This window comes from Propithecus coquereli, unplaced genomic scaffold (assembly GCF_000956105.1).
Source record: "Propithecus coquereli isolate 6110/MARCELLA unplaced genomic scaffold, Pcoq_1.0 Scaffold5, whole genome shotgun sequence".
NCBI classification, from domain to species: Eukaryota; Metazoa; Chordata; class Mammalia; order Primates; family Indriidae; genus Propithecus; species Propithecus coquereli.
The window spans coordinates 5,124,760-5,150,896 of NW_012150840.1; the positions used below are offsets into that span (position 1 = coordinate 5,124,760).

The 26,137-nt window shown below is 46.6% G+C and overlaps 1 protein-coding gene across 1 annotated transcript in view; it reads left to right on the forward strand.

Moving 5' to 3' along the window:
* SYNE2 (spectrin repeat containing, nuclear envelope 2) overlaps nt 1–26,137 on the forward strand; it is a 295,242-nt gene that overhangs the window by 263,024 nt on the left and 6,081 nt on the right. Inside the window, exons 97-107 of the mRNA XM_012656034.1 lie at nt 10,305–10,467; nt 16,102–16,289; nt 16,804–16,954; nt 17,279–17,461; nt 18,859–18,996; nt 19,717–19,911; nt 21,087–21,369; nt 21,841–21,909; nt 22,787–22,926; nt 25,014–25,116; nt 25,845–26,047. Of these exons, the coding sequence (XP_012511488.1) occupies nt 10,305–10,467; nt 16,102–16,289; nt 16,804–16,954; nt 17,279–17,461; nt 18,859–18,996; nt 19,717–19,911; nt 21,087–21,369; nt 21,841–21,909; nt 22,787–22,926; nt 25,014–25,116; nt 25,845–26,047 (1,816 nt within the window). The remainder of the gene's footprint in view (nt 1–10,304; nt 10,468–16,101; nt 16,290–16,803; nt 16,955–17,278; nt 17,462–18,858; nt 18,997–19,716; nt 19,912–21,086; nt 21,370–21,840; nt 21,910–22,786; nt 22,927–25,013; nt 25,117–25,844; nt 26,048–26,137) is intronic.

A 26,137-nucleotide genomic window follows, 5' to 3' on the forward strand; every position in this document is an offset into this window, starting at 1 on the left:
CCTCGGCCTCCCAGAGTGCTAGGATTACAGGCGTGAGCCACCGTGCCCAGCCTACGGTCCATTCTTAATCATTCATGTTCTGAGTATATCACTTTGGAATTGAGTAGGCTGTTTGCTGTCTTCCGTGCCTCTTTGGCTGCCTGTCTTCAGCCAGTTCCTTGGTGGGAAAGAGATGAAACAGCAGGTAAAATTACATTGATCTTTTTGGAAAGATCAATTGGGAAAATAAGGGGTTGAAATAATAGCATATATATTGGCAGCTGGCTATATTCTTAACAATATGTTTTTTTGTGGTATGATTTCACTTAAATTTTATTGTAATTCTGAAAGGTAGATACCATTGTGCCATTTTACAGATAAGGAAACTGAGGACCAAAACTAAGTAACTTACCCATAGTTGCACAGCCAGCATAGGATGCAACCAGAATTTGAACTCAGACAGTTGTGTCACCTCCCTGCCACCACAGACCCTTATCGTTTGAAACATTGAGATGAGTAGAACATGTCGAGAGGCTAATCCCTTCAGCACTGAGGGATTTGGGAGCAAATAACTTGTCTTACCTTAAAGCAAGGCCAGGCTGACACAGACGGCTGGAATCTAAGGAGCTCTGAGCTGAATTTACCCTTCAGGGGAATCTGTGGGTTGAGGCAGCAAGCTTGGGCCTGTCATAAATCAGCTCTCTGATCCCTGCCACGACTTCACCCTGGGCATTTACAAGGGCATTGCTGTTGGGGAAGGGAAGGGAGCACAGGCTGCAGACTTCACACGTGAACAGTGCCGACGAGAACCTGCCACACAGGGCACCCCAGTGGCCTCATTTGCCACAGGAGTCTGGACACCAGTGAGCCTTTTCTGTCCTGCCCACAGTGTTCTGCTTCACCCCTGGGGCAAAGGACAGCATCTCTTGTTAAAAATGAGAGGTAAGATTTGGAAGGACATCCAACGTAGGGACCCAGCCTCATGACGTCAAGACTTTAACTATTCTGCATACAAGCCTTTACCTTCAAGAGTTAGTATGGTGTTCAGAAACCCAGCACCTCAATAAACCAGGTTTAATGCACTGGGGAAAAAAATGAAAAAACCTGTCATTTTGGATTTATTCTTAGCGAAATAGAGGCAGATTTCAAAGGAATTGATAAAACATGGAGGACAAGGCTCCTTTAAAACACATTAAATTGCTGATCATTTCAGGCAAGAGGCTCCATCATTGATCAGGTAGAGAGGGGAAGAAATCAGAGTTGCTCACTTTCTAAGTGCCAGGCTCCTCCCAGATACTATTTCATTTACTTTTTGAAATAACACTGCAAAGTCTGTGATCCTTCATTTTACAGAGAGGGAAACTGCAGCTCAGAGGGTCAACGACTTAGCCAGGGGCAGTTGCAGTCTGGGCAGGGCAGGCACGTCCGCAGGGGAGCCCATCGGCCCTGGCGTGGGCATTCAGATTCACATGACCCCATCACAGCTGTTTTGGGAGCTTTTAGCAGTTCTCGTGGGCCCTTCGTCAGCTCTTAGATTTGTGACATCTAAACTCTTATTAAAAAAAAAATAAATGCCAGTAATTTCATCAACAGAGGCCCTTTAAAGTACTGTATTCTATTTTTGGTGAATGGTGCAATTATCTAGAACCCAATACGATTTGATGACAAGAAATATATTACTAAGCTGATTTGTCTAATTGAATGAATAAACTTTTTTAAAAATTGTAGCTATTAGCTCTTCTTCCTCACGTTCCTTAGATAATATCTTTGAAAGTGACCCAACAAAACCTGAATGCAGCAGAGATGACTAAATGACATAGTTGTTTTTCAGAACTACCAGTAGGTGCAGTGCTCTGTTTCAGAGGAAGCTAGGTTACCTAAGAATGGTTTAGGGACGAAATGTTGGGTGACGGACAAAGAGATGCAAGGTTAACTTTCTTCAACCAGCACAGACCAAAGCTCTGAAAAAGAGGGTCCTTGGTTATCATCCCCTCGCAGAGACTGATGCCAGAGGACTCAGCCTGCCACATCATCTCACCTATGTCTACCCTTGTTTTGAAAAACCCTGTAGTTGAACTCCTAAAAAATCCACCTACTTTTGTGTCCCCTAACCTCCTCCCCATCTCATTAATCAAAACCTCAGCTGTGGCCCCATAATATGCTGAAATAGAAATAAAAAAAAAAAAAAAAAACACCTCAGCTGTGGGAGGCCGAGGCGGGAGGATTTGTTTGAGCTCGGGAGTTCGAGACCAGCCTGAGCAAGAGCGAGACCCCGTCTCTACTAAAAATAGAAAGAAATTAATTGGACAGCTAAAAATATATAGAAAAAATTAGCCGGGCATGGTGGCACATGCCTGTAGTTCCAGCTACTCGGGAGGCTGAGGCAGGAGGATCGCTTGAGCCCAGGAGTTTGAGGTTGCTGTGAGCTAGGATGACACCACGGCACTCTAGCCCAGGCAACACAGTGAGACTCTGTCTCAAAAAAAAAACCCTCAGCTGTGTCCTGTGAAGCAGAAGCTCTGGCCACAGGTGGGGCTGTGTCTTCAGTGACTTGCTCAGGCTGGCTGTGCATCCCGGCAGAGCTGCCCTTAGGGGACCTGGCGTGGGGGTGGGGGACTCCTTTTAAAGACTCTTTCTAGAAGCATGTGTGAATAATCTGATGAAGGCTTTCAGTGCCTGAAACCGATGTGACAGCTAAGTGGAAGACATACCCCCAGAATGTTTACATGGGTTTTCTTTCGGTTGGGATCATGGGTGATTTCAATTTTCTTTTTGCTTACCTGTATTTTCTAAACGTTCTTTATGGAAGAAGGCACACGGAGGCTTCTTTCCCCTTTAATAAAAATGTTGTGCATTTTGTTATGTTCTTTCTCCTGAGTTTGTCTCTGATGGTAGCACCACCAGCAGACTTGTTTGTTACCCTGCTGACAAGGAAGGAGGGACTCAGTCCTAGTACCACATGACCTCAAAGACACTAGTCACTTCCTGTTTAGACAAAATTGCTCTCTCGCCATCAGAAACATCAAGTCCATGGAAAGAAATTTTTCTAAGTGTAATTTTCACATTTTACTTACCAACCTGAAAAGCCCACCTACTTTATAAGAGTAGCAATTAAAATTTTGTCCTTTAAACTCAGAAGTTATTACCATGGCAACTGTGTGTTAAGATTATTTTCCATCCCTTACAGAATGAGTAGGCAGATGTGTGCCTTTTTAAACTGATACAGCTTTTCATTTCTCTCTTTTTATCTGTATTCTCTCAAGGTTTTCTGGAAGACCAAACAATGCTGCTAGTCATAAAGTTGACTTGCGCTGGTCTTAGCAGTTTGCCGGATCCAGTGGGGCTGGAAGGATTTAGAGATTGTTTTAGCATAGACAGCGCCAGATGTGAGGTCTGGCTGTCCGCTTCCATTTTCCCTCCATCAGTGTGATCACTGCACCTCTGGAACAGGTGGCTGCTGCTCCCAGGCCTTCCTGAGAGTAGGGGAGCCCCCCTCAAGGAGAGAGCAGCCACCAGTGGGCTAACTGGCGATTAGCCTGATGTCCCTCGTCTGGCCAGTGCACTTGAGCCGCAGAGGTTGATGTTTAGCAGGTTGCAGGAGCAGCCAAGCACGTGGGCACGAGTTCGATGCAGCATTTAGGGAGAACTGCTCCCAAATCTGCATTCCTAATGCCACTGGTCCAGCCTGTGTTTGCTGTGTTTCAGGTAGGGATATAATAATGACTAAATGTTGGGCTTTAGGGACCTGTGAGAGATGATTAAAGTCATCGAGTCTCAAGACAAGGAGTGAGTCGAAGGAGGGGCTAGACACAAACCAAGCAGTGCCACTCAGGGTCACCTGGAGGAAATAAGGCTAGGGATAAGAAGGAATTTTCAGATACCCACTTTATGGGAGGAGCTAGCAAGGAAAATTACAGAATTTCTTCCTCTGCAAAGTCTTAAATTCCATTTATACTGCAAAATAGAATTATTCTGCACAAAGCAGAGGAACTACATGAACTCTCTGCCCCTCCTAAACCATGATGCACAGGACCAAAAGGGCAGGGCAGAAAACCCCCCAAAGGGAAATTTCTTCTTTAGGAGAGGAAGGCATCCCTATTAAACTCAGGGGCTTCAGATTTCACTGTTTCTTTTAAACCTGAAACAGAGCAATTTAATGTGAGGAGGACAGAAATCCTCCTTTGCATGCCCCAAATCTAAATGTTTCTTCCCTTCGTTTATAGCACTTCATAAATAACCCATAGCCAAGATAACACTGTGACTTTCTTCTCCCAGCGTTGCAATCCTGTAGCGTCAGAACAAAGACTGTGTGTGTGAGGAAAGAGCTGGAGATATTTGTTTATTGGAAGGGAGAAAACGGAGATTAAAAATTGCAGTTAGCAGAGAAGAAGGTATCTTCCCTTCCTGCTGGCATCGCCGGGTGGCTGCGAGGAGCCCCAGAGAGGGCTGCGTCCGCCTGCCCCTGTGCAAGATGCTGAGCCGGTGAAGAGGGCACGCGGGGCAGGGGGAGGGGCTGCCTCGGCCGGGAGGTGGAGGTGCAGCCGGGAACTTGGAGCTTTCGCTTAAGCATAAGGAATGATTTTTTCTCATAAACAGTAAGTGCCATTTTAGTCATCAGCTCTGCATATGGCCGAGGCGCCAGCTGCTGTCTCTGTGTGTCTTGCTCTCTGGCTCTGTCATTTTGATCACAATAGAAATCACCGACGAGATGGTGGCTGTGTGGTGTGTGTGCTCAGCCATCGGGGGATGGGTTCTTCCCCAGCGTCAGCATGCGTGTGGTGTTTGCAGGCTGCCTGTGACAAGCAGGGCAGAGGAGTGATTATGCCGGGTGGAAAATGGAAGTCCTCCGGTGACAAAAATGCTTCGCAGAGGCAATTAGCTCAGAAATGTATTGTCATGTCTATGCCTCTAAATGAGGGCTTCAAAATCTTGGAAAAATTCATTATTTTACTGTAAAGATGTTTAGTCATATAAAAAAATACAATTGGATTTGTACAGTGTTTTTAGCAACTGCCGGCTGCCCACTGGTTTAAGTGTTTATTTCAGTACAAATTCAGATACTTTGACGGTTTTCCTTAGTATCTTTTTAAAATTATGCTGTGCACTTTGGTGTAGGAATTTTTTGGCTAACTTATGCTGATCTGGGGCTTTTATGATTTAACTGTAGACCCTGTAGCATGTAGAGTGTAGGGCTGAAAGGTGTATTCCATGTGTATAAATCTGATGTTTAAAGCCTCCATCATACATTGGTAAGACTTAGGCTTGATGTATAGAATGATGCTAACCTGGCATGGCTGTGTTTGTTAGGGAAGGAGAAAATTGTTTATCAGTGTTATATTCTGATCCATCACTACTTACAGTAAAAGAAAAACTTTATTCGCCTTGATTCTTTTCTGCATTTTTTACCCATAATTGCTGCAAAAGAACTCTTCTAATTTAGAGCACTCTTAGGCATAATTCTTATTTTGTTTGGTTTCATAGAAAAATCTTTTACTTTTGCGTAGGTCTTTCCAATCAAGAGTCTATACAAGTGGAAAACTTCCCCTTTGCACCTAAAAAATTTTGTTTATCCGATCCTCAGAAATGTACTTTTTCAATCAGGATATCGTGCTTATGTTTTCTGGAGAAATGTTGTTTGTTGAAATACACGTGAGAAATGTTAGAAGCACCTGGGTCAAAACATGAGCAAGTGTGGCGATGGAGCCGCATAAACAGGCTGCTTAGTGGTTGACGTAGCACAGTGTCGTGGCTGCTTCTGTGCACCAGCAGTCTGGCTTCTGAGTAGTTTCCTTATTTCTCGATAGGGACCTGAGATTTAAATTTCTCCAAGAGGAATATTAATGAGGCCTAACATGGAAGTCAGTTGCCCGGCTTGGCAATGACAGATACTTCCTGGCCTGGGACAGGTGATAATTAGATCAGAGTGTCTGAACAGAACAGCAGGAGACAAACTCAACAGTACGTCTGCTGGTTCCTGACATTAGCTGAGGAACAACATTTATGTTCCCGTGCATTTGGGGAAGCCTCCACACAGAAGTTGGGATACAGAAACAGGTTAAATCCTGCCTGGAGAAGTATTTTATATCTTCTCTGTGACCTTGTTTTTTTTCCCTCCCTCCTTCCTTTCCTCTTTAAATTGCCCTAAGGATGCGTCTGATTTGTGTGCCTGTTTGGCAGCACGTCACTGGCCAATATGGAACCAGGGTTTGCGAGCACATGTGGCTCATAGTATAGTAGTGTGTTGTTCTGTGGCAAAAGGGCTCCCACGTGCTCTGGTCTTTGCCACTTTTCTTTCTTTTTTTTCTTTTTTTTGAGATAGAGTCTCACTCTGTCACCCAGGCTAGAGTGCAGTGGCGGCATCATAGCTCACAGCAACCACAAACTCCTGGGCTCAAGCGATCCTCCTGGCTCAGCCTCCCAAGTAGCTAGGACTACAGGCACACGCCATCATGCCCAGCTAATTTTTAAATTTTTAGTAGAGTCGGGGTCTTGCTCTTGCTCAGCCTGGTCTCAAACTCTTGACCTTAAGTAATCTCCTGTCTGGGCCAGAGTGCTTGGATTACAGGCGTGACCTACTGTGCCTGGCCTCTTTTCTTCAAAATGTAACATGGCTACCTCTTTTATGAAAAAATTAGACAAATTGGAAGATAAGAGTGAACATCATTTATTCACTCAATAACTATTCCTTGAGCACCTCTTTGTTGTATTATAATGTCTAAATTACATCTAAATTAGGTGATGAGCTCTTTGGGAATAAGACCTGTCTTCCAGTTAACTAAATCCTCAGCATCTGCACAGGAGCCAAGACAGAGCACGTGGTTAAGTGTTTACAGAAAGAAAATCATGGAGGGGAAACTGCACCGTCCTGCCTCCTCCCCGAGCACTAGCTAAGAGCCCCAGGGTGCAGCACCCAGTGGACCGGCACCTGCCCCTCAGCACATCTTGGAGCCCTGAGCCCAGACCTCTGATCTCGTTCCCTGACAGCAGCAAAACTACCCTGTACCCACAGTATTAGCATATGCAGGATTTATGTGAGCGGCCACAAGGACAGTGTTTAAGAGCAGCAACTCAGGACCAGACTGCCCAGGTTGAAATCCTGCCTCTGTTATTTAACTGACTGTGCAGCTTGAGCAAGTTATTTAATCTCTGTGCCTCAGTTTCCTTACTTTTCAAATAGGAATAGTAATAGTACTAGTCTCATAGCATTGTTTGAAGATTAAATGAGTTGCTAACATGAAGCACAACGGTCGTTGCCTGGCACATGTAGATGTTAGCATGTGATATAAATGTTTCATTTGAGTAACAAAGTTTATGAATTTTAAAACGTACACAATGTAGAAATTTTAAAAGGATGGAATAACAGTAGAAAGTCTAATATTTTAATCCCCCACCCCATTGGTTTGTCTTGAGCACCCCATTTTGGATACCACAGTCCTGGGGAAACCAAGCAAACCACTCCCCCACCTTCTCCACCCCCCTCTGCTTATTGCATGCGACCCCCAGCGTTGACAGAACTCAAGATCACCGCATCCCTGTGTTTTTGCACCCAGGTTATTTTGTTGGGTGTTAGCTCCCTTCATTTAAACACTTGCATTCTAGCCTTCTTCTAAAATAAAGAAGAGGCTGGGATTCTTAGAGTGGAGCAGGGTCAGGTGCTGGATGACAGCGGTGGCGGCCGTCATAATTGTAACGGGGGACAGGAGAGCTCTGCAGAGGTCACGAGCCTGAGCTTCTCCCCCTCCCACCCACCAGAAGCTCGCACGGCCCCTCACAAACTGAGCAGAAGACTCCTTGTCCCACAGCGCCAGGGTTCCCAGCTGCCTCGGCAATTGTCTAGAGTGTTCTTTCTGGTCCCTGGGCTGTCAGGGTGGCAAGACATTGGGGTGAAGCGGGTATACCTCTGAAGCCTTGGGAATGAAAGCAGGATCTGGGTTACAGGTGTATCCAGGCCTGGCCCCGGATTCTGTTACTTCCTTTTTAATAAATTATCTTGTGGCTTTCAAGGGAACTTATCCTTGTAATTTGGAAAACATACCTCCTTGAAACTCATCGTGGCCATAGTTGCTGGGCGTTTGTTTACCTGTCAGCCATCGTGTGCCAAATGCCGTTCACTTTTTATATCTCATTCAGTCCTCTCAGCTACCCAGCGAAGGAAGGTCCTACCATTAACACGATTTTACAGATGCAATTAAACACAACCAGGACTCAAACCCAGGCCCCGACCATGAAGTCCGTGCTCTTCACTGCCAGTCCACTGGCCTCCTTCCTAAGCCTGCCCACCCCCGGTGCTATTGAGAATAAAACATTTACGCGAGAACTTTGTGAGGTTCGATGCCGTAATAAGCAAGGCGTAGTTACAGCGTTGCGTAGTCCCAGGCGGCATAACGGGAGCTAGTGTCATTGAGCGTTCACCACGTGCCAATGGCTTTATATGCAGCCTCTTGTTCCAGTCTCACAAACACCTGCAAGGTGGATAATTTTACCAGGTAATGAGGAAACATGGGAGTCAGAAGGCTAGGTACCTTGCAGGGTATGGAGCTCTTAGGTGGGCCAGTGGTACTTAGACCCCCAGAGCTCTGGTGTTAACCTCACCCGGACACCACCACTTCCCTGAAGCTGGAGGGACCACGAGAGATAAGGGGGCTGTGAATTTTCCCTAAATCATAAACGTAGCTGGTAGTGGAGCTGGAACTGGAAGTCAGTCCCTGGGTTTGACTTGGTCAATTGTAAGATATAAAAAAACACACAACTCTATGGTGTACTTAAATCGTAGCTTGTAGTGGATGTGCTTATCCACATTTATTCATTTGACAAACGTTTGTCAACACCTTCCTGCTCTCCAGGAAGTGGGGCGGAGTGGGCGAGGGTTGCTGCGCATGCAGAGGAAACAAGCCGGATGCAGCCTGGCCGCTGCAGTCTCCGCTCCAGTCTCCGTGCTGCTGGGTGCGCAGCGTCTGAGAGATGCCCACTGGGCACAGAGTGAGGGGCGGGGAGGGGGTGCCCAGCTCCTCTCGGTGAGCGTGGGTAGAAGCCCCAGCAGGGAACAGGAGCCGCTCTGCAGGGTGCAGGGTTAGACGCTGAGCACTTGAGGGGCAGAAAAGACCAGGGGGTGGAACTGGTTTGTCAGGGTAGGGTGAGGACTGTTGAAGGGTTTGAGCAAGGATCAGACTTGCCTTCTGGCACGTACACTTCGGCCACAGAACCGAAAGTGGGCAAGAGGGACAGGAGGCCAGGAGGAGGTTGTTGAGTCACCTAAGAGGTGACGGTGGCGTGGTGTGCAGTGTGTTTCCGCGAGTCAGGGTCGGTGCCCCAATTTACCTTTCTAGTGTTCTCAGCCATGGGACGCAGTTCTGATAGCCTCTTCCAACGTGAGTGTTGGTGAGAACTTTCCATTGTGGCCGTTACTTTTTAAGTCTCTGGGATTAACTAAAAATCCCACAGATCACCTGGGCAAATCCTCACTCTAGGACTTTCATGAAAGCAGTTTATTGAAGCATTTTATTTTGGTATCTATAAAAAAACAAAAATTGTTTTCCCTCAGTAGCTACATCATTTCCCCTTGACAGCATGTTGGCATGCCAGCGAGCGCGCCAAGTTGTGCTGATGCCATGTGTGTTCTTGCACATCTGCTCCGCGCTGAGTCGGGCTGGTGGGACCAAGGCAGACTGGCGGGGCAGACGGCAGTAGAACTGTCTTCGCGCATGTTACCTTTGCCCCCGCTTTGTGACTGACACATGCCCTGTAATGTATCCCCCGGGCTGGTTCGATGTGTACAGAACCCTCAACCCCTCGGACCAGAGCGGCAGGGTTTGGCACATGTTCTCTGCTGAAAGAGGAGGATCCCGCGAGAGGCCTCAGGGGCCAAATACCACCAAGCGAACCACGCGTGTAACATCTTTAATCTATCAGGGTAGATCTCTAGCCGCTGCAGTCTCAGGTGTACCCGAGACAGACACTGGGCAGAAAAAGTCTGGAGTGGTTTATTAACTTCAAAAAAAATGGCTTCTCTTCTCACCTCTGGAGCCCCAGGCACACGGACTGGATCTCAGGGGATCCCACCGTGGGAACGGTAGGACTTCCATATTCGCATGGGTGGATTAACTCTCAGTCCTTTCGAAAATCAACACAGGCAACAGCTTTGCAAAGTGGCACAAATTCTGCGAAAACTCACATCTGGTGACTAGAGAGTTGTTCCTGCTATAAAATGAAAGCAACCTAGGTGCCTTTTTACCCTGCAAGGGCCTGTTGACACATTCTTCTCGCCACTAAATGCTGGACTTTTGTTTTCCATCTCTTTTTTTTTTTTTATCTACAAATACATTTAGGGTGAAGAAGCTGAAGGAGACCTTTGCTTTTATTCAGCAGTTGGACAAAAACATGAGCAACCTTCGTACCTGGCTGGCTCGAATTGAGTCCGAGCTTTCCAAGCCTGTGGTTTACGACGTCTGTGACGATCAGGAGATCCAGAAGAGGCTGGCCGAGCAGCAGGTGGGATTCTGAGAAAGGAGCTCTTGTAAGAGTACGGGTGTCCACAACGTGTGCTGACTCCGGCCGTCCCCGTGTCTGCTGTGTGCTGCAGCGTGTTCGCGTTTCGTGACGCTGGTTTGCTTTTTCCAGAGAAAACTGCCACCTGTCCATGTTCTTGTATGTGTCAGGATCCATCTCGAGTGGCTCCCCGCTGAACATTTACGCAGCTTTTTGTGAATTAGTGTGAATATGAGATTTAGACCTTAATCTTGGTGGCAGCTAAGGTTTTTTAATTATGTCTTTTTTTTTTTTTTTTTTTAACTCTGATCTTTGTTGTGTTTTGTGAATATAGTTTTGGAAGACAGTAAATTGAAAGAAAAATAACTTTTCTAACCAAGAAATGTTTTCATGGGATCATACTGTGTGTCTGAGAGAGCTTCAGGAAAAATATACAAAAGGTTAATAATAAGGAACATGCTTGGACCAATAGCATAGGAAGCCTCTCAAGACCTGCGACACGCAGTGCATTTTTGTCATCAGTTATATGTGCTCTGAGCCTACCCTGGAAATTCTGCAGTTTGAAAACCACTGAGTTTTGCTGTTGTTTGTCATTGCATCAACCTGGCAGCTGCTCTTTGACATCACTGGTTTATTGAATCCACTTTCATGCCTTCCATGGGCTCATGGACATGTGCTCATTCTCATATGCAGTGGCTGGGTTTGTCTCAATTTTTTAGAAACTAGTTTAGTTTATCGTCTTCTTTCAGTAGCTTTCATTCACCTCTCTTTTTCTCAGACTTGGGGGAGGATTCTGCTTTGACCATATAAGCAGCGTGATTCTCAGACTCGCATCTGTTTTCTTCACGTTAAACTTCCACCACGCACATCCTAGCCATGTATCACAGACAGAATCGGAGGCCGAACCTTTTCCACCAGGTTCAAGGCCAGAAGGAAACCCTTTGATGATAAATTCTCTTGAGTTCAAGTCAATCTTTTTAATGGTAATAAGTGACATTTCATGCTACCATATATAGAGCTAAGTATTTGATATTACTTTTGACTTTGTTTGTTTTTGTTTTTGAGACAGTGTCTTGCTCTGTTGCCTAGTCTAGAGTACAGTGGCATCAGCATAAGTCACTGCAACCTCAAATGCCCAGCTCAAGCGATCGTCTCATCTCAGCCTCCCCAGTAGCTGGGACTACAGGCACACGCCACCATGGCCAGCTAATTTTTTAAAATTTTTGTAGAGATGGGGTCTCACTAAGTTGCCCAGGCTGGTCTTGAACTCCTGGGCTCAAGTGATCCTCCTACCTTGTCCTCCCAAAGTGTTAGGAGCACAGGTGTGGGCCACCATGCCTGGCCTACTCTAAGTGCTAGTACAATTACCATTTAAATCGTGCCTGTTCTCTGGCTTTCAAACTAGTATGATTTAGTGACGCTCCAATTTAAAAATACTGGTTTTCCTGCTTAGCCTCAGAAACGTGTCTCTTTCTCACTGAGGACATCTAGGTTCTGTCTTGGCTTTGTGGAGAAAAGAATGTTGCTATAAGTATCATGGAATGTTAATGGTCACTACAGAGATTTTAATGCCCTTCTTAGTGGAGTCACAGCTACTAAACATTATCAGCTTTATTTATAAGTTTGATCCACTAAGATGAATTTCTTTGAACAGTGTGTTCATGGACGAGGCCTTGCAAATAACTACCCAGAATGATGAGTTTTTTCAGGTAAAATTGTATGGAAACTGGTAATATCTTTTCTCTTAAAGAATGATTGGCAAAATTTGGCAAAGGCTGGTAATTGTATTACTTTTTATAAATCTAAAATGTGACAAAACATTAAGTTGCAGGGAATTCATTCCTCAAAGCAAACAATTTGGAGTAACTGCCATTCTCTTGGCCTTGGTTGTTTCAATACTGAAACGGTACATAATTTCAATCTAGTTGAAGGTTCCCTCTTTATAAAATTCAGCATCATCATGATTAAAATTTTTATCCCTTGGTTACCAAAAGAAAAAAATATTTATAGAGTTGGTGTTCAGGATTACCATTACCATAAAGAAGCCAGATGTTGCATTAGTTTCCTATAGCTGTTGTAACAAATGACCACAAACTTAGTGGCTTGAAAACACAACTTTATCATCTTATAGTTCTGGAGGTTAGAAATCTGAAACGAGTCTCACTGAGCCAAGATCCAGGAGTCGGCAGGGCCGCATTCCTTTCTGGAAGCACCGGGGGGAGAATCTGCGTTTTGCCCTTTCTGGTTTCTAGAGGCCGCCCGCATTTCTTGGCTCATGTCGCCTTCCTCAGACTTGAGAGCCATCAAAGCCATCAACGTTCATCTCTGTGTCTTTCTTCCGTAGTCTGGCTGACTCTTCTGCTTTTAAGACCCCTTGGGATTACATGGGGCCCGCCCAGATAATCCAGGATAATCTTCCTATTGTAAGGTCAGCTGATTACCAGCCTTAATCCTCCTCTGCCATGTAATCTGACATACTCACAGGTTCTATGATTTAGGATCTTGACATCTGTGGGCGGTCATTATTTTGCCTACCACAGATGTCCTGAGGAAATTTTTAATATTTTTGTTAAAAAGAATAAAAGTTACCATTTGTTTATATTATACTAAATCCAGACCTTAATAGTCCATCCAAAACACCGAAAACAGAAATATGTCATACAAAAGAAATCATGTGTGAGCCATTTTTTGAAAAAATCTTACTTGTGTTTCCTTCCCTAACTAAATATTATAAATTGCTTGACTGCTTCCAAAAATAAGATCTAAAAACATGGGATCACCTAGTACTGGCTTCTGCAAAAGCCAACGGCCCCCAAAAGTGGTTAAGAGCCATGATGTCCCTGGCTCCTCATTGTAATGTTCTTGAGGACCTGGTAGAAGAGGGGTTAGACCCTGTAAGAGTCCTTTTCGTTTTACCTTTCTTGTGCGGCACTCCTTTAAGTATAAGGTAATAAGTGTTCTTGTTAATCCTGTGGTCTAGATCTTCAAAATGCAAAGGAAGTGGTAGCAATTTTGTGACACCTTTAGATCATGTACCACTTTCATTGGGTCTTCAGTGTCTCTCCTGGTTTGTCTGGTTTTTGGTTTCTTGGTTCTCTGTAGGGATTGTGAGTTACCCTCCCCTGTGAACCAATTCAGCTTCACCCCAAACCCCCTAAACTACCTCCCAATACCACCATGTCCCAAGCCCCTCCCAAATGTTCCTCGTCTAGCACTTAAATGGTTTCCATTTTAAAATGTGGTCCACCACTTTATTTTATACTGTACAAAGTAACCAGTTCATACTACAACATCAGTAGGCTATTGTGTGCTGTTTTAGGAGGTTCTTAAAAAAAATTTTTTTTAAATGTTTGGACTTTTAACCAAGATGTTGATGGTCTTCATAAGTTATTGTAGAGTTCGTATCTTACTACCATTTACCCTGTGTATTACATCAGGTTTCTTTAGCCATTTTATTCAATATAAGCTGAATAAATAATGTAGGATAACTACAAAGAGCCCACTAAAATATAGGGCATTCTTGTTTATCCACAGACTAGACTTTCTCTGTCCTATTCAACTAGACTCTACCCAACTGGAGCCAAATGAGGTCGTGGACAATTTCCCATTAAAATTATCACTATTACTCATTTAGCACCAGTATTAGGGTTCCTGATTTATGTTTTTAATAGTTAAACAAGATATGTATCAGTACCAGTAAATTTTAGAAAAATCTCTTGACCATTCTGTGAACCAGTAAAAATTCTTAAAACTGGAATTCTATTTAAAGGTAATAACTTTAAAGCTAGTCATCATGTCAATTCCAGAGAGACTCCCGCCAGTCCGTCATTACGGGCGTTCTGCCTGCACTGCAGAGCTTAACAAAATCACCCTGCGCGTCTCTCTCCACAAGGCATGCAAGGTACCCGCGTGGAAAACACATCTCTTCTGCATATAACCCTGTAATGCTCGCCTTCACTCAGGGTCTGCGTTAGGAACTGCCTGATTTAAAATTTGCTTGGCATGTTAGCATTTTATTCCCTCATATCAACCTGGACACAGAATGATCTGAATTGTGCATTTATATAAAGAAAAGTAAGAAAATATTAGTCCTATCTAGTAATCTACAATAGTAATCTCAAATTATTCTGCTATTGAGGTGATGTGGCGTGAACCTTTACTGCCTTTCCATAGACGGTGGCAAACCGCCTGTAATTCTCTTGCAAACTGAACTTTGTTGAATCCAAGAAACTGTATTTAGTATTTGAAGTGTCAGAAATTGGTATATTATCAAGTGATTAGAATTTAGCTTTGTCTTTGCTATTTTGCAATGTAATTTGGATGCTAAAAGTAATGGTGTGGTCTCACGTCACATATCCCAGAATTTGGACATCAGGGGACACCTGATTCGTCCAGAATAGCAAAACCAACAGGCTCCTCGTCTCTCCCCATCCCCCCAGCCCACCCATGCTGTGCAGAAGAAATGTTCTCTGGTGATAACTGAAAATGTCTTGTTCATTTTTAAGGAGCTTTTCTATTTTTCCTATGACGATGCATTTTCTCTTAAATGTTTTTTTCTCCAAACTGGGAACTGCATCACTATCACTCTGGTGGAACAAGACTCCAGAGACCCTACCCCTCCCCATGCCACAAGCTTGGCTGGACCCCATCAGTAGGGGAGGCGAGGTCTCTACCCCAGAATTCCTCCCTTGGACCCGTGGAGTCCTGGGATGGTCTTGCAGAGGCCGTGGACACCTGTGTGGCAGCTTGCACAGTTTGGGTGTGTGTCAGGACAGCACAAAGGTCTTAGTAACTTCAAGAGTCCTATGACCCATAAAAGGATGAGTTTCTCTTGTTTAAGTTTTAGCTCCTCTGCTGGGCGCGGTGGCTCACGCCTATAATCCTAGCACTCTGGGAGGCCAAGACGGGAGGATTGTTTGAACTCAGGAGTTCGAGACCAGCCTGAGCAAGAGCGAGACCCCATCTCTACTAAAAATAGAAAGAAATTAATTGGACAACTAAAAATATATAGAAAAAATTAGCCGGGCATGGTGGCACATGCCTGTAGTCCCAGCCACTCGGAAGGCTGAGGCAGAAGGATCGCTTGAGCCCAGGAGTTTGAGGTTGCTGTGAGCTAGGCTGATGCCACGGCACTCTAGCCCAGGCAACAGAGTGAGACTCTGTCTCAAAATAAATAAATAAATAAATAATAAAAATAAATAAAAATAAAAAGTTTTAGCTCCTGTGAAAAAGACTCAGTTTCTAAAGAAGATGCCCCCAAACCCAAGTCTAAACTGGAGGCCTTTGGGGCTGGGTGGTAGGGAACAGATCCCATGCACGCCCAGAGCCCGTGGGGTGGTCGGCTCTCAGAGGGTCCGCAGTGCCACATGTCAGTGTACAGAGGGCACCCACCACTGTTCTACCCCTCACATAGCTCAGCACGTTAATCCCAAATGTCACCAGTGTTTAGGCTTTGGTCAGGCTATAACAGCACAAGGGTTGCACAGCGATGACAGGGATTGGGTCTGTGTTGCTGATCCTAGGGCTGTACCCCCAGGCTGGGAGGAGCTGGGGAGGGAGCAGTGGAAATCCTTTACTGCAGACCCTCCCCCCCCCCCACCACCATCTGAGGGGTTTCTTACCCTATTGTAATCGTAGGATCTGCAGCGAGATATTGAACAACACAGTGCAGGGGTGGAGTCTGTGTTTAACATCTGTGACGTCCTGTTGCACGACTCCGACGCTTGTGCAAATGAGACCGAGTGTGACTCCATCCAGCAGACCACCAGAAGCCTGGACAGACGCTGGAGGAACATCTGTGCCATGTCCATGGAGCGGCGCATGAAGTAAGAACAGGGTTGTCTTGAACATCTTCAGCGTGGTCAGCTGCGCCCTGTGCCCCTCTGACCCCAGCCACAGTAACTGTTCTCTTCGCTGCACTTAGAAATGTGCCAGGTATTGGCAGCGAGGGCCCGGTAGGTAGAACCAGTGCTTATTAAAAGATTATTCAAGAAAAACGTAATGGGCGTACAGTCTTTTCCCAGCTCTCCTGTGGCTCAGGGCGTAGCTGCGGGCTGGCCCCGTTGCCTCTGCTTACCCAGCCGCGGAGTGTGGGGTGGCACTGCCTGTCTGGGTTTTTCACCTTGTGGAGCAGTAGCCCTGGGGCGCTCGGTCCTCCAGAAGGAAGGTGCACAGACGAGAAGCAACGTCCCGGTTATTTCCCAGACGGGGTAACAGGCTCTCTCCCGCCAGCAGTGCAGGTGTCAGAGGATTGGGAACGGGACCAGTCAGGGACAAAAAGCAGCACGCGGACACAGGGTGACGTGGATGGCTTGTGTTAAGTGGCTTTCTTCCCATCAGGATCGAGGAGACGTGGCGCCTGTGGCAGAAGTTTTTAGATGACTATTCCCGCTTCGAGGACTGGCTCAAGTCGGCCGAGAGGACGGCGGCCTGCCCCCACTCCTCAGAGGTGCTGTACACGAGCGCCAAAGAGGAGCTGAAGAGGTTCGAGGTAAACAGCCCTCTCCGCCCCAGCTCTCCAGATGACACGCAAGCCTGCGCAGGCTCGGGAGCTGCTGAACCGGCTTCCTCTAAGTGGCCGGCCCCCCCGCCGCTGGCCAGGGCTGCCCAGGCCCCAGCCGGCCCCCAGCTGCTGGGCAAAGCGCGCGAAAGCCTGCTCTTCAGTTAGCATCACGACTGGTGGAGTGGGCCTCTGCTGCCATTGCACTCCAGGGATGAACCCTCTGAAGCGGGTCGCTTGGGGGCTGGAAGGGGGTGTCCTGGCCCTCTCTGCACGCCCTGGCGCTGACCGCCGTCCCCTCCCCCCGTGACGCAGGCCTTTCAGCGGCAGATCCACGAGCGGCTCACGCAGCTGGAGCTCATCAACAAGCAGTACCGGCGGCTGGCGCGGGAGAACCGCACGGACACGGCCAGCAGGCTGAAGCAGATGGTCCACGAGGGCAACCAGCGCTGGGACAACCTCCAGAGGCGGGTCACGGCCATCCTGCGGAGACTCAGAGTAACCTCCTCTACGTCGCCGGGGTTGTGTGTAGATGTGCAGTGGCAGGCTGTGACACAGAGCAGCGGGTGGGAGGCCTTCGCTATCTTAACGTTCCTCCAACAGAAAGCAACCTGAAACCGCCGACGTTCATTTTTTTAAAAGAGGGATTGGCATGTGGGGCTTCTTAGGCAGAGCCCATTTAGGTGATTTGTGTTACCAAAACACATCTCTCTTTACAATTTCTGTCACCCTGACGGTGTGCATGTGGGCACGCAGATTGCCCGTGGAGTCCGGGGCGCTGCTTCGCTGGGTCTGGGGAAGGCAACACACGGGCCTCCAGAAAGAGCCCTGCTTTGCCTGTCTGTCTGCTTTTATGGGCCCCGCTGGTTCTTGCACTGGGGGATGTGGGCAGAGCACATGAAGGCGTGAGCCCCACTCTCTGTTGGAGATTGGACAGTGCTTTATTCTCTGAGTTTCGGAGCACGCTGCCTGACCTCAGAGGTTGGGTTTGGTTTTTGCATGGAAATATTCACCTCAGATTTCTGTAATCCAGAAGATGTGCTTTGTGAACCTGTGTGAGTCCAGGTAGAAACTGAAAGGCCCGGCATAGGCAGGGACCACAGGATGTCATTTTAATCCCTGCTTCTGTTCTCGGGGCAGAATGCTCTTGAAACCAGTCTAGGGAGATGAGGATCTGGGTTTTTTTTTGTTTGTTTCAACCCTCTCAGGAAGACACTGGCCAGCTCATCTAGTAATCTAGGCAACTCCCTCGCATTGATGCTTTTTCTCCTGCTGATGTGACTCTTACTGGTCTAGCTTCATGTGGCACTGACTGCTGTTAGTACATGGACCTGAGAATCAGCTGCCCATCTATGAGGTCATAACCTGAGAGGCATCCTTCATTGGAGGCAGTAAATCTCCTCCGGGTCTTCCTTCTCTGGGGAAACATTCAGAATTACGTCAGTGAAGGCACACGGGGCTCTGGGCCAGCCTCAGCCCTGAGAATGGTGCTTTTCCATCTCGAAGGTACTAAAATCCTGTCAAGCAAAAGCTTCTGCAAAAGACTGACGGGTGAAAACAGGCAGGGGGCCTGGCCCCACCCCTCAGGAGGTTCCTCAAAGGCAGAGGGAAGTCACTGACTTAGACTAGAGGATGACAGAATTTCAAATGCTCAAAAGGACCTCAGGGGCCATAATCAACCCACACCTCCCCTCGTTTGCCAGCGTAGGTGCCGGGGCTCAGAGAAGCCGGAGGGCTCGGTTGGTATCACACAGCCGAGACCAGATCCCAGGCTCCTGAATGCAGTGTTTCTGGGGTTTCCTGGGCACCCTTTCCTTGTGGCCAAAGGTGACCTTACTGTCTCCCTGAACTCGTTCTGCAGTCGATACGAGCATGATTTTCTTCCCCTTTTGCAGCATTTCACCAACCAGAGGGAAGAGTTCGAGGGGACCCGGGAGAGCATCCTGGTGTGGCTCACAGAGATGGACCTGCAGCTAACCAACGTGGAGCACTTCTCGGAGAGCGACGCTGATGATAAGATGCGCCAACTGAACGTAAGGGCTGCCTCCTCAGCACCTCTTAAAAGAGCACACCTTTGTGGGGGAGAGCTGGCCAAGTACAAATTCCACCCGACACTCTGAGAGCAAATTCCAGAATTCTAAAGCAGACAGGCTGCATCCCACCTGCGTACTGCTGGATTATCACAAGCAAGGCCACTGTCCCTCACAGGCGAGGGGTATCTGTGTCAGTGCCGGGGCCAAGAGCAGATACCGCCTGCTCTCCTGTCGTTTCAGATACTGTATTACAGTTCAATCCCACTGTGAGTCTCTCCTTGGCAAGAGGTTGAGAAATAGAAATCTGCCTTCCCTGATAAAATGGCACTAATGAACATGATATTTGTGTCGCCGAAGCAAATGTCCACTGGTGCATATTATGGAAAATTTTCTGTTTCTACCAAGCGTCAGTAAGATAAATTGTCTCCCTCACACCCAGCAACAGTACATGTCCATCCATGTCAAACTTTTAGAATTATTTTAATTGGAAAAGTCAGTACCCAGAAGGAGGAGGAAAAAAATAGGTACAATCATTTTAAATTCTTAAATCGTCATCGTCACTCAGTTAAAAATTGGTGAGGCGAGAGTACTGGGTGAAGGAACAAAACAAGAATGACGTTTGGATGCTTTTTTCCTGTGGTCCTGTTATAAGAAACAGATGCTGTCTAGACGCTCGGGGGGAGCTTTCTTTCTTTGAAGCCCTTTCTCGTCTCAAAACAGGGCTTCCAACAGGAGATTACATTAAACACCAACAAGATTGATCAGCTCATCGTGTTTGGGGAGCAGCTGATTCAGAAGAGCGAGCCCCTGGACGCCGTGCTGATCGAAGACGAGTTGGAGGAGCTGCACCGGTATTGCCAAGAGGTGTTCGGCAGGGTCTCGCGGTTCCACCGGCGGCTGACCTCCCACCCCGCGGTAAGGGGACACCGCCTCTAAGGGCTCCTGAGCTGCTTGAAACTTATGTGTGACTGAATTTTTAAAGAATGGGGAAATTTATCTTGTAATGGTTAGATATGGCTGATTTTTTTTTTTTTTTTTTTGGTAAAAAAGCGACATTGAAAAATTTTATTTTCACATTTATTAATATAGAACCACAGTAACTTACAAGTTCCCATTACCTGGTGGAAAGGATGGCACTTCTGAAAGTTCTTGCTCCTCTTACCTGTTTTCAATGTATTTCCTTGGTACAGGGCTTTTGTGGCATGTGTCAGCGCCCCTAGAATTATTGACGACTCCTCTGGTTTTGATTATGTTAGTAACTTGGGAATGTGTTTGCCTTTCCCTCTGTCTTAGTTTCTGGAAGCTTTTAATATTTGTGCCTTTCTGGTACCTTGTTCTCACCTTTAAAATGTTAAATACACCAGTTTTCAAAAGCAACTTCAATGTTTTCCTTGACAAAAAGGACCTTCTGGTGGATTTCAGGCCATTTTTCAGTTCACTGCCTTTGTGTGCCACAAGCTTTAATGATGACCATTGACCAGCATGACTGGCCACTTTTTCTTTGTTTTTTTCTATAACTGGCCAACTTCAAATGTAGTTATTTCTTCATCAGACATAGCCCCAAAAATTACCCTATAATTCCTCATTCTTAAGTACAGCAGTGTACAGTCATTTTTCCTAGACTGAGAGGGGCGTTACATTACAGCACAAGCAGAATGCAGACACCGAAGTTAGAGTGGGGGAAAAGAAAGAACGAACCCAGTGTGTATGGTCCTTGAAGTTGTGAATCTTAATCCAGAACGTTCTAGCATTCTTTTTTAAAATACTCCGATTCATGAAGGAACCTGCCATTAACCATCAATGAAACTTTAGCCACTATTTCCTTATCTTCTTGATAAAGTTATTTAACTCAGATGATCAAACTTCAGCTTTTTTCCCTGGGAGATAAAACTGAAGTTTTTGGAAAATATGGATTCTAAGCCCCACTCCAGATTGTCTAAACTAGAATAACCAGAAACAGGACCTGGAAACCTGATTCTTTTAAAAGCTGCCTTAGAAATACTACCGATGGTCATTTTTGGAAACTGCTGGACAGTAAGTGCGATATCCTAGGATTTGGTTAATTCGAAAAACTGGATACTCCTATTTAGGGCTTGGAAGATGAAAAGGAGGCTTCTGAGAATGAAACGGACATGGAAGACCCCAGGGAGCTCCAGACCGACTCCTGGCATAAAAGCGGAGAGAGTGAGGAGCCCGCGTCGCCTCAGTCCCTCTGTCATCTGGTGCCGCCAGCACCGGGGCACGAGCGGTCTGGCTGCGAGACCCCCGTCAGCGTGGACTCCATCCCTCTGGAGTGGGATCACACAGGTGACGTGGGGGGCTCCTCCTCTCACGAAGAAGACGAGGAGGGCCCGTACTACAGTGCACTGTCAGGTAACGCCGGGTTCCCAGGGCCCTCGGAGTTGACCCGCTTGGCTGTGTTTTCAGCCCCTTAGCGACATGGCCAGCTCTCAGTGACCCAGAGTTCAGCTGGCAGCTGACCCAACCTGTGACTTCCAGTGGTCTGTCCTGCCCACCCCTGACTTACCTGGGAATAGGCTCACTCCTGTTACAGGTGGAGTGAAGGGAAAAAAGAAATGAAACTCATATTTGGATGTCGCGGCTATCCACTGAGGGCTCTGGAGTGTCAGTAGATAAAGCAGCTCCAGTCCTATGCCCCCACAACTGCTTCGACAGTCAGGAGTTGGCTGGAAAAAAATCCTAGTTTTCAAAATCCTTTTACTAAAAAGAACAAAAGGTAGTTTTCTCCTTCCAGCTGACAGTGTTGCTACTATGTTAACTTAATACTCGGGCATTAATCTGCAGGCACCTCCAAGTGAGGAAAATGACATTATTCTTTTTCAGATGTAGAAATCCCTGAAAATCCTGAGGCATATCTTAAAATGACCACAAAAACTTTGAAAGCGTCTTCTGGTAGGCCCCTGCCCATGCATGTGTCTCAACATGGCAGTACCCTGTGGCGCACACTGCATCCTAAACCCCGCTCCCATGTAATGTCTGACCTCTGCCTTCCGTGGACACCATGCGCCTTGGTCCTTGTGTCATGGTGTATTTACACTGCCGTACTCACCCATACCTGCCTGCTCCTTACAGAGCCCCACCAACAGAGCGGTCTCGACGCCACCCCTCTCCCTTCCCCCAGGCCTGTGCAAAAGGGAATTTTTCATGGTGCCTTATTTTATTACTATTTTTCCTCCATCTAACCGGAGTTCTTTGGCATGGGCCAAGCTTTCTTCGTGGTGGCTTGGTTTGGAACTATTTCCTTGCTTAGGGTGATCTGGGAAGAGGGTGGGTGGGGGTAGAGGTGCTATTGCATTCGCTGCAGGAGAAGAAACTTTCCTTTCCGGTTGTGACCTTTAGCCTCTGCCCCGTTCCCCGCTGCAGTGGGGGTGGGGAGAGCCACAGCAGCCCTGTGGTTCCCAAGTCCATCCTGATGTTCACTGGTACCCTCACTCCTGGGAGGCCCCCAGACCCAGTCTTGCCGCCCAACATCCCCACCACTTGAGACCCCGGCTCCAAACGCCACTTATCCCACAGCAAATCATGTTTGTCGTGCTCCATTGTGAACCCATCTAGTGAAGGCACAATGTCACTCAGTTGCATGACTCATTTCATTCCCTTCTGGGACGTACTGACATTTTGCAAACATGCATGCTTTGCAAGGAAAGCTGCAGAACTCATTTTTATACCGTGACCTGATGCCATGTTACCCGTAACTTTTTTTGTGTCACTAAACATGAGTCCTTTGGTTGGAGAGAATGGACTTGTCACTCACTATTTTTTGTTTCAGGTAAATCCATTTCTGATGGCCACTCGTGGCATGTTCCTGACAGCCCTTCCTGTCCCAAGCATCACTACAAACAAATGGAAGGTGACAGGGATGGACCACCCATCCCCTCAGATTCCAGCACCCCTTATAAACCACCCTATGTAAGTCTTGACTCCACTGGGAGTATAACCCAAGTGTGTGAACAGTAGTAAAAATGTATATAACGGAGAGATTTTTTTTTTTTTTTTTTTAGACAGAGTCTCACTGTGTTGCCTGGGCTAGAGTGCCGTGGCATCATCTTAGCAACCTCAAACTCCTGGGCTCAAGCGATCCTCCTGCCTCAGCCTCCTGAGTAGCTGGGACTACAGGCATGCGCCACCATGCCCAGCTAGTTTTTTCTATATATTTTTAGTTGTCCAATTAATTTCTCTCTATTTTTAGTAGAGACGGGGTCTCGCTCTTGCTCAGGCTGGTCTCGAACTCCTGAGCTCAAACAATCCGCCCGCCTCGGCCTCCCAGAGAGCTAGGATTACAGGCGTGAGCCACCGCGCCCGGCAGTAACGGAGAGATTTTGGTGTAAACTGTTTATGCTCACTCCCTGGGCACATTTTGAGTTGGTTTGTCATGGTGACAATATCTCTGCTGAGCTGTCCGTAGTTCATTAGAACCCTGGCAAAAGTGACTAGATTTAGAGATAGGTTCCTGGCCGAAAACCATCTTCGTGTGTGCTGAGGTGACATGACAGTGCTCATTACTGTTGCGTCAGTTGTCCGTGCACGCAGTGAGGAAGCAAATGCCGGCTTTCCTGAACTGCTCCTGAGCCCCCACGCCTTTGTCGTATTTACCTTTTGACCACCCATCTATTTAAAAAATCATGACTTCATGTTCAGAGGGCATGGTGTGCTGCAGAGGGACCCAGGTTCGATTCCTAGCCTTGCCAGTACAGTGCCATGGGCCTTAAGCCCCTGGCCTTGCCTCTGGAAGCCTTTCCTGCCTGAGGATAAACCCACCTTACCTAATTGTTGTTAGGATCGATGTGTATAAAGGCAAAAGGAGGTCCTCAGAAGTGGTGGTCATTATTATTATCACTCCTGTATGGGTTTGTTGCTGTTGATAGCAGTGACTGTTCCTCCTTAGTTACGTTTTCCTCAGGCGGCATGAGTTCTTGGCGTGCTCTGGCTAGGCAGCTACTGGGGGCAGCCTAGGGTTTACTGTTGACCACAGATCATTTTCAGCACAGAAAATTAACTACAAGAGAGTTGAAATGAAGGAGAGAATATTGCTATGTAATTGGAGATGGTTCTTCCTTTACATTGTCAGATGTGAGTCATTTGGTAATGGGCTGTCCACACCTGATTCAGAAACTCTTCCTCTCGCTTAGCAAGCAGCTGTCATTTTCAGTCTGTCCCTTTGTGGTGTGGAATAATGAGACTGGGGGGAAGAAACCCCTGTACCCGCCCTTTGCTCTCCATCCTCAGCACGTGGAGTTTGGCTTCTCCCAGCCATTACGGTCTTGCTCCTCACCTGGCTGGTTTCAAAACCTCAACCCTTTTATTGTGTCTAAAACCAGGCATGTCACCACAAATCTGCAGGGTTTTTTTGTTTTTTGTTTTTTTAACACAAATAGACCATGTGGACACAATCCAAAGAAAGCATGGCTTTTCTAAAAGGGATACATTTATTTTTGGAAAAGCCTGAGATAATAGCCTAATCAGCCCCGTGATAACAGCAAAGTCAATCTGTGCAATGAAAAATAAATGCTTGGTAACGAATGCCCCTGGGAGTGGATTTGTCCACCGTGTGTTTCCGATTCCCAGTGATGATAACGCAGCCACCTTACAGAGTGATGGGGAGGGATGAGTAAAATTTTGTGCAACACTGTAAAAATGCAAAAGGGCTGGCTCAGTCACAGCCTGGTCAGCTCAACAGTTGTTTTTAACTTGTTTTGCATGCAAAACTTCATTCGAGGAGTGTTAGGAAGCAGGCAAATTAAAACTGCCATTTTCCTCCCATTGTTGGCGTGGCATCAGCTTCCCCTCCCTGGGCCTTTGCCGCGTTATTTCTGCCACTGGCTCTGCTCGCTTGTAAACGCTACCCATGTGCTAAAGCACCTCTGTATGATGAGCAAGATACCCTTCAAAGAAAAGGGCCCCATCTCCTTATGTCTTGCCTGTTAAAACGAACCGAGTTGTTCTTTAGATAACCTTTAAAATTTACAGACAATAATTTAAAAATTGGCTCATTCCAGGTAAAGCTGCTGTTACCTCCAGGCAAAGAAGGCCCAAGAGTCTTGAATGGCAGCCCACAGCAGGAAGAGGAGAGACTGGCTGGCGGAACAGGACAGCAGTCAGGTATCGCCTGCCTGGCAGTTAAGAGAGGTGGAGTGTGGTATTTTGGGTTGGTTGGACATTTAAGTCCTTGCTTAACAGAACATTAATTAGGAATTAACCAACTATATAATTCACCAAAACTGCTGAACTTACCCTGTACCCGCCAATGTTATTTTCAAATCAGCTGATCTGTATTTATGAACAAATCCCTAGGCTGTTCAGTTTAATTTGGGAACTATTCTTTAAATATTGATATGATGAGCCTTATATGGTGAAGTGCATGATTTCAGTGACTTATATGTAAAGACCAGACATGAAGATGATGATCAGAGTGTTGTCTCAGGTGTCTCCTCGTTAGACCAGCTCAATAATTATAAAAGTAATTACTCAACTAAATCCAAAGTAAAGCTGATAGCATTGACCCGATCATTCACGGACCAAAGGAGAAAACTGAAAATGTTCAGCGTGAACTGAAATGCTGAACTTGAGACCACAGCACATATTGGCAACATGTCGGGCTTCCCACCCCCACGCCCCACTTCGTTCCAGCCTTTGTGGGAGTGTAGGCCTCGGATCAGAGCAGGGGAAACGTGCTGCTCCATGTTCCAGGAGGAGAGAGAGCTCCCAAACCCGGATGCTCCTGCAGCGGCAGCCCCTACAGTTTTTTATCACCCTGACCCCTAATTAGCTGAAGGCAGCGAAATCTGTTTGCATTATTGCCTTTTTAAATTGGCAGCTTTTTATTTCAGGGGACTTTGACAGATGGGAACTGATTCAAGCACAAGAACTTCACAGTAAATTCAGAACAAAACCAAACTTGCAGCAGCTGAACTCTGATATCAGTGACATCACCACTTGGCTGAAAAAAACTGAAGCAGAGCTGGAAATGTTAAAGATGGCAAAGCCCCCCTCTGATATCCAGGAAATGGGACTCAGAGTGAAGAGACTGCAGGTGAGTTAGAGGTGTGGAGAGGAAGAATTATTCCACATGTGAATGCATTGCTGTGCTGGACAAATACATCAAATCTGTTAGTGGCGTAGC